The 15352-nt window shown below is 37.5% G+C and overlaps 1 protein-coding gene across 1 annotated transcript in view; it reads right to left on the bottom strand.

Annotated features, from left to right (window-relative positions):
- FANCC (FA complementation group C) overlaps positions 1 to 15352 on the bottom strand; it is a 265518-nt gene that overhangs the window by 168181 nt on the left and 81985 nt on the right. The window contains exons 2-4 of the mRNA XM_073805985.1: positions 8510 to 8752; positions 6760 to 6844; positions 1504 to 1598 (exon numbers count right to left, since the gene is read on the bottom strand). Coding sequence (XP_073662086.1) covers positions 1504 to 1598; positions 6760 to 6844; positions 8510 to 8674 — 345 coding nt within the window. The 5' untranslated portion in view covers positions 8675 to 8752. The remainder of the gene's footprint in view (positions 1 to 1503; positions 1599 to 6759; positions 6845 to 8509; positions 8753 to 15352) is intronic.

The following is a 15352-nucleotide window of genomic DNA, read 5'->3' as shown; positions in this document are numbered from 1 at the left end:
AAAACTCAGCTGATATATCATCTCTCCCAGGAAACATCACCAAACCACCAAGTCTGAACAAGTGTCCCTCCTCTGCGTCACCATCACCCCTATACATAGTTCTACCAATAACCCAATGACACTGCCCTAGAATGACCTGGTTAGTAGTCTGTAAACTCCCTGAAGGTAGGAATTAAGTGTTTTAACTTTACCTCCCTGTGCTACACTTAATGAGCACCTATTTATTAAATGGACACAATATTAAATAAGGGAAACCCACAGAATAAACTGCAAGGCTAGAAACTTAAAACTAGGCTAATATAAGTCACGAGTTAAATGAAGAAAGTTAACCTAATCACTCTAAAAACACTTTATAAGATGGCCTATTTCTGGACTTAATGAGCTAGCCAATAAAAATATATATCCTAAATAATCACTAAAATAGCAAATACTCAACAAAAGCAATAATTTAAAAAACTGAAAACTAAGTATGTTATTCTATTTCTATAGTCTTGTTTTTCATACCTTTTCTTCCCTAATTCTACTTATCAGTTCCTTCCTTCAGCTCTTTAATTTTCCTTCGAGTTAAATGTTGCATTTTTTCCGTCCCTCGCCCAATCCTTTTCACTTCTACTGTCCCTCCAATTCTTCTTTTAATCTAACAAAAATGCAAATACTGTCTTTGTCATCTCTGTCAGCAATTCTGTATAAAACGAAGGAATGGTAAAAAGCAGTGAACGGAATGATATCACTAGTCAGATTGCTAGACAAAACCATATGCATTAATCTGGGTGGTTGGTTTCATAATACTAAGCAGCTAATCTAGACCATATGCATAGTAAGTGGAGTCTGACAGGCATCAGCAAGTCCTTGAGGTTATTGCAGCAGGGCAGTGGGGGGTAAGAGAAAAGACCAGCCAACTTGCTGGTGGTGAGGGCAGCTACAGCACAGCCTTACAACATTCTCCTATTTGTGCCCACCATTCAAGAGGAAGCAGAAACGGGGAATTCAGGAAGCTGTCAGCTATCTGGACTAGCACGGTCAGGTAACCGATTTTAACGGTGCTTGCAGCATTAGCCAACCAGCCCTAGATGCTAGTCTGAGCACGCTGGCCAGGGCACCAACTTTAGGACACAAAATAAAGACTGCTGCTCCCAGGGCACTTCTGAATTTTAGTTTTACTACAGAATAGATTCTGAGAGAGGCAGAGAAGTACCTGAAGAGAAATTATATAAGTATTTAAAGTAGGTTGGTAGGAAGAAACAATTGTTAGAAGGAAGGAGAGTACATTCTTTTAATTACCTGAGAGTAACTTTCTAAAACCACTCAACATTAGTTCTTGCAGGCATGGGGAAGTTCACCCTGAGGACCTGTCTCTTAAGGAATTCGCAATCAAACAAAACTGAAATCTCTTGTAAAGCTTTACAAGTTTAACAGTGAAGGATGTGTCTGAAAAAGTTTCTGGATTGTCAAAGCAGCACCTTTATTGAATTCAAAGCAGTATAGTGCAAGATTTATTTTTACCCGTGTCCAGGAGTTAAGCTTTGATTCTCCAGAATTCTGTGGATCTTTCTTAATCAGACAACACAAGCACCATATTAGAATTTTTTGGCTTTCATCTGCAAAAAGGAAAACTAAAATGAGTAGGTTTTATCAAATAGAAAGAAAAGATAATCAGTATAAAATTTGTAACATTATATACTAAAGGAAATATATTTATTATATTTTAGGAAAATCACAAACTACTAAGTTCATAGAACAAGCATCCAGGACCATGTGTGAAACTTTGTGGTTTTTTTCCTTCTTGTGGGTTCAGGATCACTTATGCTTAGCCCTTGTGAGGTCAATTCTCTTTCTGTCACAGCAGCAATTTTTAAAGCCAAAAGAGAATGATGGAAAGAACTAGCTTTTTTAAAGATCAGTTCTTTATTTTATATTCAAACCATTAGTAATTTCAGCCTTTTTAAGGCAATATCACTGCCATAAGCAGTAGTCAATATTTCTGATTTAATCAAATTGGCCAAAATACCCCCACTTGTTAAAAATAAATTTAACAAAAAGAATTGTTTTAAAATACATTCTTTTTAGTACCAAATGGTTTGGATAAAATAGAAGCCTTTTACATGCTCCTAATTCTTTACTCTAAAATGTAAAACTTTACTAAATATGTGATAACAATGCTGACCTTTGAAATCTATTTGGCTAGGACATCTACTTGGTAAGCCATTTTCTCTTTCCTCCTTTGGTAACTAAGTCCATTCAAGTTGGAGATTCTATAACACAACTGAGAAGCAAAAATGAGACCTAAAAACTGAAGATGTCAGTACCTGAACTAGAGCCAAGCTACTATGGACTTTACCACAAGGCCATGGAGCTGATGCTGAGGAAACCCAGCACCCGGAATCACTCCTCTGCAAAATCACCTGATGCTCTTTACTTTGTTATCTACTGCAATTTCATAAACACAGCATTTCTACAGGGCTTCATTAACAAGAAATAAGGAGAATACAAACTACAGTAAGCTATCTCGGCATTTTCAACCACAAACCAAAGGACCCTGATAGTAATTTTAAATCCATTTTCCCCCCATAAACTTAGGCTCTCCTAACAACTAACACCTCTGAACAAACTTTATCAGGGGTTATCCTGAGGGATAGTTCTATTTTTCCTAGCTTTTATGAGCTCAATTACATCACTGCCTTGCCTCAAATCAGTTCATTGCAAGAATCACATAATTTAACCACTGGAGATCCTAGGGTTCTTCAGGTTGAACCAATGCCACTGATTAAAAATCTGACTGTTGTACTTTCTATGTTTTAAATATCAGAAGAAATTATAACTATCTGTATGTCACAAGTGTGACAAACACATCTAATGATATGCTTATGTAAGCAGCTTCCCATGTTATACAGAATGCAACCTGATGGGGAGCATTTCCAAAAATCAGACACTCACCACTGAAGAGAAAAAAGACAGAAAATGTTAATTATGGAGTGTAAATCTAAAAGTATCCCAAAGATAGGAGTTTTCCCCAGGTGTTGAGTGACTCTGCACATTTAGTTCAACAAGCATATTATTTTTTACTTTTCTCTCAAAAAGAAAAAGAAGAGCAAGAGTAACTTGCCCCCAGCCTTTATTTCTTTGCCCAGAGTCAATGCACTGAAATGCACTGCTAATGAGCTTACTTTGCTTTAGGGATTTAAAGATGCAAGCCATCACCTATTATTCATGAATGCCACCAGCACTGTCTACAGGGGATGGCATCTGTCAGGCTCCTCCCTAGAGGCTCAGACATCGGAGCTGGAGCACTGGGGATCAAAAACTGCCTGGGATTCATCATGCAGACAGTCATTAGTGCAAAGCACTCATCTAAAAATGAGTGTAAGGGAAAGGAATATACCACCATATATTTGTCACCTAATATTTTATTGTTTGATATCTTGAACTGAAAGCTCAAATGAAAGCTGAATTAATTCTATAGTTTAAAAGTGTGATGGCAGCATTTTTTTAGACAATAAATATTTGTTTTAAGCTGCCAAGTTTGGGGGCAAACTCTCACACAGTAATAAAAAGCATGAGGAAAACAGGTTATAGCTATAATACGTTAATCATGAGCTCAGACCTAGAACCTACCAGCCAGAACTCCAAGGAGGTGAAGGCAGTAATTTTATGGAGAGAACACCACTGAATAAAAGGTGTTTTTTCTATTAACTATTTTTTCTCTTCCCTTTGTGGAGTCTTTTAATTTGCAAATCCTTCCTCCTTCCTTATTATCCTTATTTCTGATCCTAGTCTCACTTACTTACTTCTTTCCTTGATGGAAACTGTTTTCTCTTACTGTACTTAAAAAATAATTTTGATATTACAAAACCATAAGAAAATATCCCTTCCTGGAAGAAAGTGCCCAACTAGTGAAACAACAGTGGCAACACAGGCAAGATTTGATTACTCATGAGTTCTGTGCCTGTCAGTCTCCTCTACTAGCTCAAAACCAAATGCATACCTCAAACAGGAAACTGAAATTTAATGGGCAGTTCAAATGGTAACACACACATTTAAACAGAAAGAGATGGAGAATTTGTTTCTGGTTCACAGAGGGGGCCAAAGTAATAGAGATTAGGTGCTAAGGAAAGATCACAGACAGATGCAAGTCTAAGTCCACAGGGAAAAATCAGTCCAGTCTCTCACTTTTACAAATAAAGAATCGGAGACCCAGTGAGTTCTTGCCTTAGTTCTTGCCTTAGAAAATCCTATCTCATCTATTTTCCTCCAAGAGTCAGCCCCTGCAAAACCTCGCCTGTGAAACTCTCCTTCCCCTCAGCAACTTAGTCAAAGCTCCACAGTACCAACCATCATCCTGACTCTGGCTGATCTCCTTAGGTTTCTTTTTTCCCTGACTGGAAGCTCCTAGAGGGCAGAAATTGTGAGCCATGTTTTCCTAGGGCTTGACATTAAAAAAAAAAAAAAAAATAGTGACTATATACATTCACATGAAGCTGGCTGGTGGTAAAGCCAGGACTGGAACATTTCAACCACAGTGGTACAATCCATGGGGGCAGATCATTACAACAACATGGGCTTTAGAGGAGTAGGATCCTGGATTTTATTAGTTCAATATTCTGAGAAAAGTGACATATTTAGGCTAATCCATAAATATCTATCCTGCAAGCCTATCAAGAACTCAGTTAGACCCACGATGCAATCCATAGAGAACAGTGCTCAGCACAAAGTGAGCAATGCGTTCTACTTCAATTCTACAACCCAAACTTTCCCACATTTTAACATTTCTGAATTAAGGATGTGTCCCACATCCACTAGGTACACTTAAAGGGCATATTATTTTTTTTCTAAAAAGTGGTCATTCAATCTATGAAGTATCTAACTATGAGTGATGCCTTTAAATGGAGGAAATTCAACAGTTTCTTTTCCCTTCTCCTGCCATCAACAGCATTGGCCTAGCTCAATGTTTTTCACACTTTTGGTCACGACCTATAGGTGGATTGTAAAATCAGTTTTGGGTCATGAAAACCATTTTAAAAATGGTATAGTGAATATGAATTGCACATAATAAAAGCAAGCATTTTTTCATGAAACGTGTGGGTGTATGCATATAACTGTATGTATGCATATACACACATGTATAGAAAATGTATTTCTGGTCAAAGGTTTTTTGAGAAACACTGGCCTAGTTGAAATATATAAATTTGGGGCAGGTAAGCATGGCCCTGGTAGGCAAATACAGTGATGGCTTTGCCATTTTAGATCAAGAACTTGAACAAGCTAAGTGGGTAAAGGAGGAAGCGTCAACTTAAGGGGGAAGAGGAAGCAAGAGGCATTAAGTGAAGAGGAAAAGGAATAGAATGAAGTTGGGGGTGGAGCCAGTAAGTTTGAGTATATGCAGTGCACCCATGCATGTATGCTCATGGAACCAAATGCAAATGTTGTCCCTTCCCCACCTAGTTCAAGCTCCTTCTAATGACTTAGAACAGGCTAGGAAAGAGATACTGTGTAATTCTCTAAACATCAAAGGGGAATATTCTTATTATTTTTGATTCTACTATCATTATATTATGCAATTAGTCTCTGACTTTAAAAATATGAAAAGTAGGGGGCTTCTCTGGTGGCGCAGTGGTTGAGAGTCCGCCTGCCGATGCAGGAGACACGGGTTCGTGCCCCGGTCTGGGAGGATCCCACATGCTGCGGAGCGGCTGGGCCCCGTGAGCCATGGCGGCTGAGCCTGCGTGTCCGGAGCCTGTGCTCCGCAACGGGAGAGGCCACAACAGTGAGAGGCCCGCGTACCGCCAAAAAAAAAAAAAAAAAGAAAGAAAAGTATATATTACATTAGCTAACAATATAGTCAAGTCAAGGCAATAAACCTCCACTATAAACCTTCAGATGTGCCTATTCACCCTATGCTAAGCTCTGGGACAACAAAGAGAACTAAAACCACAGTTCCTGCTGTTGAGAGGCATTCAGTCTTCCAGGGCATCAGACAGGCAAACCAACAATTATAAAGCAGTGTAGTAAGTGTTATAATTAAGGGAGATACTGGCAGCTATGCACACACTAAGAAAGGTTCCTAACTCAGCCCTAGCAAGGCTATTTCGAAGAAGATTTGAGGACATGAGATGAGAACAGAGTTCCAGGCAAAAAGAACTGCATGTCGCAGGCCCAGACATCAAGCACTGTTAGTAATTTAAACTGTCTACAATGCATGTGGTATAGCTGTGGAGGATTAAACAGGAAATGAGGCTAGACAGGTAGGCAGGAGGTCAGTGAAGGAACACCTCCCCCAAAGTATCCCCAAATTCCTTTTAACCTTGAGTAAAACCAAACTGTCACCCCTAAATAATGGCAGAGCCATAGCAGAATTCAAACACTGAAGAATTTTACACATGGAAAATGGTGTGTGAGTTAATATGAAATTGCAAAACAAGAAATTATTTCATTATTATAACCATTTTACACTGAACTAAAAATGAAGTTATAACAATCATCTGGGAGTTTCTGCCCTCTAATTCAAGGAGTTCTGTTCTCCTACACATCTGCATGTATATGCTTGTTTGTGTGTGCTTATCTATATACACATACACAAACATATATGGACAACACTAAAGGGTACCTTCTTTGTAATGGAACAAGGAATACATTTGATAAGTTGTTTCATGAAAAATAAGAAAAAGGCTTATAATTTAAAGTTCTGTGTTTTGTTAAACAATGCAAAGATTAAAATTATCATTAGAAGTCTGCATTTTGAGAGGACATGTTTTGGATTCTTACCATATGCTAAGATAAAAGGATTCCAGCAAGTTTTTGCCAACAGTTGACCAACTGTGGGGAATCTTTCAATAATTGCACTTGAATCCTATAAAAGAAAATTATGTTTTGGTCAGTAAAAGGACACTACGCAACTCAGAAAAGCCTGAACTGCCATTATAGGTTAAGGGAGCTTGAATGTTTCTTGTTTAGCATATATTTTAGAAAAGTAAGGGGAGAAAAAGGTTAGAGAAGATCTTTAGGTAAGTAATTCTAATAAAGTTTAACAAGCAATCACCATACTTCATCCTTAAACCAGGCCACCCAAACTAAGAAGTACAACAAGTTTAGGTAAAATCAATATTATTGCAGCATTAACTTTCTTTTACTCATATTTAAGTCAAGAAAGGCCACTTTATCTAAAAAATAACAAAGACTGCATAATAGTGAAAAAAAATTATAGGTGACTAATATCTATATAACACCATACGTTCATCCTGGTTTTTTTTTCTAACATAATAAGAGAAGTTCCTGAGTCAGCTCCAGTAGCACTAGCTCAAAGAAGGTTTAGCAGCACAAGAACTCTGGAACTTGTAAAATGAAATAAAAGCAGCCAAAGCATATAGATGCATATCTCTGTTTATTACTATTTTGATTACTATATGCTAAATGACATCATATTTGTCTGCAACGACCTAAAACCTGAAACAAAAAGCAATCAACCAAATAGAAAACAGCTTAAGATTAAAAAATACACTTGCTGTTGTACACTTGGCCCTTTCCCACTTCTTTACCTTTCAAGAAAGTTAAAAAATAAGACCAAACTGGGCTAACATGCATGTAAGCTGAAATGATAAGCATTTCCTACTGCTGAAGCAATAAATTCCTCACATTTGTCTGAGCATCAAGGTCAGTCCTGGACTTTCTGGAATCACTTTAAGGTCAAGTTACTAAAGTCTCATTGCCAAAAAACAATTTTAAAAGTTAGCATTAGTTGTTCATACAGACAGTATCTTTTCTTCTTCTTTCTAAAGACATGTGAACTCACATCATCACTATTAATTGTTCTTCAAATTTCCTACTTGCTTCTTTGATTAAGGAAAGAAAAGTATAACACAAGAACACCTACATTAAATGACAATTTTGCTTTTCATTTTGAAATTAGAAAATAAGTATAAATAAATAATATTTTGATATTATGAAAATACATTAATTCACAAAAATACCTATTGCAATGAAAGTATGAAATCTTATGTCAAAATGAAAAAATACAAAATTTTGAACACAATAATGTATACAACAATAGTGAAGACACTCATAATCTTAATATTCACAAGAAAAGTCCACTTAAAATATTTATAAAGAAGAGATCTTAACATTTATCATCTCTTAGTAGAGCCCACTTTAGAATAGGGTTGAGAAAAGAGTAAGCATTTCAGCAAACCCTTCAATATTTAAGAGATACAAAGGCCTTTAAAAGAAACCCAATTATTTCCTGACAACAAGTGTCGAAGTCTTGTTTATTTAAAAACAACTTGATTGGTCGGGAAGTCTCATGTGACAATATAACTAATCAAGAAAGAAAAGACTGAAGTCATAATGAATCAGACACTAGGAAACCACATCCTGTCTGCAATATTTACAGGTAATTTGTCTGTCTAATCTTTCGTTAGGTCAATACCACAAGTCCCTGGACTGCATTCAGGCTTAATAAAATCTGGTAAAGAGTTCCTGATGTCACAAAATAACCTTATTATTTTGGTCCACTACTCACCATCTCTTTCAAGGCTTCATACAACTGCCTCAGGAACTCCTGGAACTGAGGCAGGTGAAGACAGGTGTCTTGTTGGGTTTCCAAAGTGGATGCCTGATCCCATACAGAAAGCTTGCGCATCCAAAACTGAAAATCAGAAGGAAGGCCTACTGAATCTTGAGCCATCTCAGAAAAAGGGAAAAGGTGATGTACCTTCACAGTGGTTTATCACACGCTGAAGGAAACAGTGAACACACATCAAATCTATAAGAAAGGGGGAAAGAAATGAAACATTTAAAAAAGGATCTTTTATCAATGCCTTCATACCACTGATGAGTGAAAGGAGGATTACAAGGGACCAAAATAGCATGCTTTCTGTGAAGTCATCTTTGAGTTATTTTAAAATGTGTCACCCAGCTGTATCTCCAATTTTTACCATCTGAACTTTTTATCATGAGTAATATCATTACACTAAAAGTCATTATACCTCCATAGGCACATGCTAATTATGTACAAAAAGCACAGCTGATAATACTTTATATCTTCTTTTTAAGACTGAGCTATTTTTAAATGTTCTGAATATGAAGTTCATTTGAGTATTTTAATGTAATGGGAAATCAAAAACATCCAGGGGAGTTTCATAATAGTCTGTGCCTAAGAAATGTTTTTGAAGTTCTTATGTTTTATATGCACTTCTGGCTTCTCATTTAGGTGTAAAAAAATCTCTATGCATTAGTGTCTAATGAATTTTCTTCCTAGTTTCTCAATTCTGAGAAAAAAGTAAAATAATTCATTCCACATGCACCAATTTGAACAATCTGCTTAATTTAATTAATGACTGCTGTATATGCTTGGTCTCCATTCAGAAGAAGAAATCATATTTTGGTAAAATAAGATAAACTCCAATTGTTGAGGAGGTATGCCAGTCCTAAGTGACAGAAAATAAAAACTCATAAACCTGACTTACGATATCTGAAGTACATGTTAAAAAGAATAGTGGAGTTACATGCAGAGTGAGTGAGTACCTCAGGCAGAGATAGGTAAATAAACTCCAGGTGCCTCACCACCATCCCAGCTCCTTGCCATCCACACCCATGGGAAGCATACTGGGCAAAGAAGGGAAGGCTGCTTCTCAACAGGTGCAGGCTTTTACAGACTCATAGTTTCCTGGGGCAGGGATGATACTCAGCTATCTAATTTCAAAAGATTACTCTGCAAGTAGTAAGTGAGTTTAAATCTTCAACAGCGATTAATTAACAGATAAGGTGCTCCCAATTAAATGCCAATAACATCAACAATGGAGGTTTTCATTACTAAACAGGAAAATAAGAAAAAAAAATAGGAAGACTGTACAAGTTTGCTGCAGTGCAAAAAAAATCTAGACCAGGAAGATGAATGTTTTAAAATAGTACTAAAAATTTAGTTTTGAAAAGTCCCATAAAATTTTTTAAAAGTTTAATTATACAGGGAAATATGCATACTGTCAAATGGCACATACATAGCCAAAAGTCTAGATGTCTGGTTCCTCTTTCTCTATCTTCTTTGTCCAAGCCACCACCAATACCTGTGAATTCTACCTCTAAAATAAACATATGTGATTTCATTTGACCTCATTCACTTCTTTCCATTTCCACTACTGCCATCCCATCCCATTCCTGTCCATTTCTTCCCTAGAGTCTTCTGTCTGGTCCCACCTATTCATCTCCAGTTCATTTTCTACACTGTCAACAAAAACAACTTTCCCAAATGTAAATCAGACCTAGTACACTCCTGCTCAAAACCCCCTTCAATACGTTCCTTGGGAGGAAATCTCAACCCCCTGCAGAAAAGATACCGGCTCCTTACCAGAGTCTCCAAGGCCTTGTAAAACATAGCTCCAGCACACCATCCTATGTCCTATGTTGCCTCTCCCCAGCTGACCAGAGTCCACTCCAGGCCTTTCATCTGTTTACCAACACACCAAACCCTCCTTCCAGGCCTTTCTGCTGATGCCTCCACAGCTCTGAGCACACCGGTTAACTACCCTGGGCATTTATTTGTTCACTCAGTTATTATTGCCTCTACTGGTACATGCATTCTCTGTCTTCCCTGAATTTAGCCCAGGCCTGGGAAATAATAAATGTTGAATGAGGAAATATTTTCAAAGTATAGTTCTAAGCTAAATGTTATAACAAAATGCTTTTCCAGGTAGAGCAATTTAATTTTTAAAAGGTAACTCCCCCCAAAAAGAAATTTTAAAGGTATTTTTATGTTATCTATGTAAAACTTAATTATTAATATCCCATTTTATAAATATAGTAATAGCTTACATATTCATATAATTACTATGCTCTTGGCAATATATTAAAACCTTATGCATACTAGCTAATTTGATCCTCACAACAACCCTATGAAATGGGTATGTACTACTATCCTCATTTTACAGAAGCACAGAGAGATTATGCAATTGCCCAAAGAAAGATTATGTAAAAGCCAAAGGAAGTAACTGTTAGTAAGTAGCAAAGCTATGGTTGTGGAATTTGAATTCAAAGACTTAAGCTCTAAAGTCCGTGCCCTTAAACAAAGAAATAAACTGAAGAAACAAACTGATGAATTTCTAACATGTTTCATACGGCTCTATATGTAAGTCAGTTTAGATATTTGGGAACATCAAATTGAAGAACTTTTTGATAGAAGAGACAAGAAACTATTTTATTTTAACAAAATTACAAACAACCTTCAGTTTAGCAATGGAAATGCATCTGATTGTTTTAAATGGAAAAAGCTTTAGGGATCATGCAGTACACTGGTCCTGGACGCTCTATTTCACAGCCTATCTGGGGAGTGGGGTCAGTGGGAGTAGGGAGATGATAGTGGTTGTGAAACAGGTGGTACCCTGGTTGTGATGGTAGCAGTGGAGGTGCTGCTGGCATTTACTGTCCAAGAGCCAAGGATGCTGAACACACTGCAATGCACTGGGACAGCAGCTCAAAAAGGAAAATGGTCTTCCCCCAAAGGCCAACGATGTCCCTACTGAGAAATGCTGACCTAATCTGCACACTCTGGAATGGCCATCTGTTGGTTTTGCCTGTTTACCATTCCTCCTCCATTTTTAGTTATAACACCTTACTTTTCCTTTAGGAAAGTATCTCCCCTATATTCCCCAAGTCTTGGCAGGTCCATTAATCAAGGTACCTATGCCATCAGTCAAGGGGTGAGATGATGATTCAAAGTAGGCAAACTAGACTCTCTACTGGGAATCCGAATCTTGAGCAGACTGCCATAAAGGTGGAACTAAGTCATTCAAAGATTCTCTTAGTCTAGATCCCTATGCCATCTCCTTAACAAGGTATGACTTTTCAGCTTTCTCTTTAATTCTGTCAGCTACCCAGGGGCCGTCTAATAATTTTTTTTTTTTTTTTGCTTAAATTAACCACTATTGGTTTCTGTGATTTTCAATAAAAGAACACAAACTGATATAGTCTGATGTTATACAGTATCGGATACAAACTGATACCAGATAGTGGGCTGCAGACAACAGACCTTTGGAGAAAGGAGGGGAATTTAGAAGTGCTACTGGGCCAAGTCAGGTAAAATGACAGTGAAACTTCTGTTCCTATTAGGGAACTGGAAACCAGAAGTCCATGGAAGAAGGTAATACAGATCAATGAGGCATCACCCTCACACAGGGGTCCTGAATCATTACACTCTGCTAGTAGGAATGGCCAAGTGAAACCACTTGACTATCAAAAAAAAAGAAAAAGAAGTCACACATCTGATGACTTGCAGAGAACCTCACTCCTCAGCTGAGGGGCCAATGGGTCTTAGTCAGTGATATTAGGCTGTCATAAACGTAATCAAATGGTGACTCCAACTCAAGGTGTACTTTTAGATATGAATCCTAACTGGGGCAAATGAATACCACCCTTTGCACCTAGAATACAGTTAGGAAGCTGGTAAATGCATTTCTCCATGGGGATAAACTGAGGACATGAGAAAGCAGTTGACTTTCACCTGAATCAAAGATATCAATTCTGGATATAGCACATTACACTGGTCTACCATATTGAAGATATCAGGCTGATCAAAGTAGGAAGATACGGGTGCCTTGTTTGTATTCCATATGGTGGGATATAAATCCCATGAACATACAGGGCCTGCCACTTCAGGAAGTTTCTTGTAATCCAATGGTCTGTGGTCCGGTCAGGATATGCCCTTTAAAATGAAGATACACAAGAATCTAGTACCAGTGGTGGCCTCCATTGTGGAGACCTAAGTAGATGGATGGTAAGTGCAGGAAAGGAAATGTCCTTTCCTGTACTTTTACTGTACACCTTTTTGCAACTTTTCAATTTAATGCCATGTGTACTAGTTACTGACTCAAAATTAATAATAATAAACAAACAAAAAAGAAAGTGAATGATAAGTGCTATACCTTACACCTGCTAAGAAGCAAAATGCTTGGCTGATACCTCTGGGATTCTGAAGGTAACATATACTACAGGGGTTTTAGACCATTTATCTGCTTCTACCCACTTGCCTGGCAAGGAGGAAATACGGGTAGGCCCAGAGGAATAATCACTATACAGCTTATCTGTCCATACTGAAGTGCTCTGCCACTCAGCTACGACCCAGCAGATCCTACACTCTTTAAAGCCTGTGTGGAAGATCTGGATTCTGGAAAAACCTTATGGCAGGACTCAGTGACTGGACTGATCTTCCAAGCCACAAAGCTGGGTGTACCCAGCAGCACTCTATCATCATGTGCAAATTATGCCTGCTTGGTCAAAATGCATAAGTGAGGTTTTTGGATGCTATCTGTATATGTCTTGCTTGCTATGTCACATAATTTTTAAAAATTCCCTTCTCTTTCATTTTCCCCTCTCCTACTACTGCATATATAAAGTATATTATTAGTAGATAAATTTGCTAAAATCTATAATTTACAGATAATAACAAAGATGGGAAAAGGAACTGACATTATCCAGAACCTCTGGACTTGAAGCTAGATGCATTAACCAGGCATTACTTTGAATTACCTCCCTTTTTGGAAGGAAGAGAAAGCTAAATTATGTTAGTGGAAAGTGTTTTAAAAATTCTTTGTATGGAAAGCAATAGGTTTGAATGTCTTGAGTAGCCAAGAAGAGACAGTGGGCATATCTGTTGTTTTTGCCCGCCTAACACCCTTTTCCTGTTCTTTTAATATACAGTCAGCGCTCCCTATCCACAGGTTCTGCATCTGTGGATGGAAATTTTTTTTAATTTCAGAAGGTTCCAAAAAATTTGCCATGCACCCGCTACTATTTACAAAGCATTTACCTTGTATTTACAACTATTTACACAGCATTTACATTGTATTAGGTATTCTAAGTAATCTAGAAATGATGTAAACTATATGGGAGAATGTGGGTAGGTTATATGCAAATACTATGCCACTTTATATAAGGGAATTGAGTATCTATGGATTTTGGTATCTGCAGGGTCCTGGAATAACCCCCCTGCAGATATCAAGGGACAACTGTATACACACCCCACTTATGCTCTGAAGAACTGCCCTTCCTTTCCGTGTAGTTTTAATGAGACTGGTTTGCCTCCTCAGAAGTGGAAGAGTTACACAAGTCTAACAGATAAAACTAACAGCTAAGGAATACACTATACAAAATAAAATGAGTTTATGTCCTTTTTATCTGACATAAACTGTAGACTTTCACCCATTAAGGAGTACTTTCTGATGATCTCACTTAAAACACAAACTGTGTGGCACAAGTGAAATTCTGTTTATGATGTTTTCTTTCTTTCTTTCTTTTTTTATTTTTTTTTTGGTACTGTTCAGTAAGTATTTTTTAGTATTCAAAAAAAGAAGTAAACAGCCAAATGAATCCTATGTACCCTTTAAACAGTTCAAACAATTATCAAGATTTTCCATTTTTAAAGCAAATCACAGATACCATATCACTTTACTCAAAGTATCTTGATTTGTGTCTCTCTTTTTTTTGTGTGTGTGTGGTATGCGGGCCTCTCACTGTTGTGCCCTCTCCCGTTGTGGAGCACAGTCTCCGGACATGCAGGCACAGCGGCCATGGCTCACAGGCCCAGCCGCTCCGCGGCATGTGGGATCTTCCCGGACTGGGGCACGAACCCGTGTCCCCTGCATCGGCAGGCGGACTCTCAACCACTGCGCCACCAGGGAAGCCCTGTGTCTCTTTTTCATAAAGACTTAGAAGAAACTTAACTATAATATCTCTTTCATAGCCAATAAAGCCAACAATGCTATCATCTAATACCTCTTCTATGTTCAAATTTCTTAAAAACTTCCCTTTATATTTGGATCGTTTATATTCGGATCCAAACAAGATCCACACATTGAATGTAGTCAATATTGATATTTCTCCTTTAATCTGTAACAAAATGATGTAAAAACAAGCCTTCTCTAATCTGTAACAAGTACCCCTCTTTTATTTGTTTTTAACCTCTTCATATCATTTATCCCCGGGAAAACCCAACACATTTGACCTATAGAATCTTTCACACTTGTGCATTTAGCATTTCTTGTGGTGGTCTTTAACATGTTTTGCTCTCTCTTCTATATTGCTTGCAAACGGATAGCTAGACCTAGAGGTTTCATTAGATTCAGGGTTAGTTCTTTTGCAAGAATACTTCATTTGTGGTGTTGTGTTCTTTGAATCAAATCAGAAGTCACATATAATATCTGGTTGTCTCATGTATCATAATGTTGAAACTGATCAGTGGTTTCAGGTATTGTCAAACAAATCCATCCATTATAAAGTTCACCACCACCTTTTCTCTAATGGTTTTAGGATCTTCTGATGATCATTTTAGGTCCATTAGAGGCTGAAAAATAGTGATTTTTCTAATTTCATCCAT

The sequence above is a fragment of the Tursiops truncatus genome, chromosome 6 (genome assembly GCF_011762595.2).
Source record: "Tursiops truncatus isolate mTurTru1 chromosome 6, mTurTru1.mat.Y, whole genome shotgun sequence".
Taxonomy (NCBI): Eukaryota; Metazoa; Chordata; class Mammalia; order Artiodactyla; family Delphinidae; genus Tursiops; species Tursiops truncatus.
The sequence above is the reverse complement of the archived record's forward strand: the minus strand, read 5'-3'. Positions and strand labels throughout refer to the sequence as shown.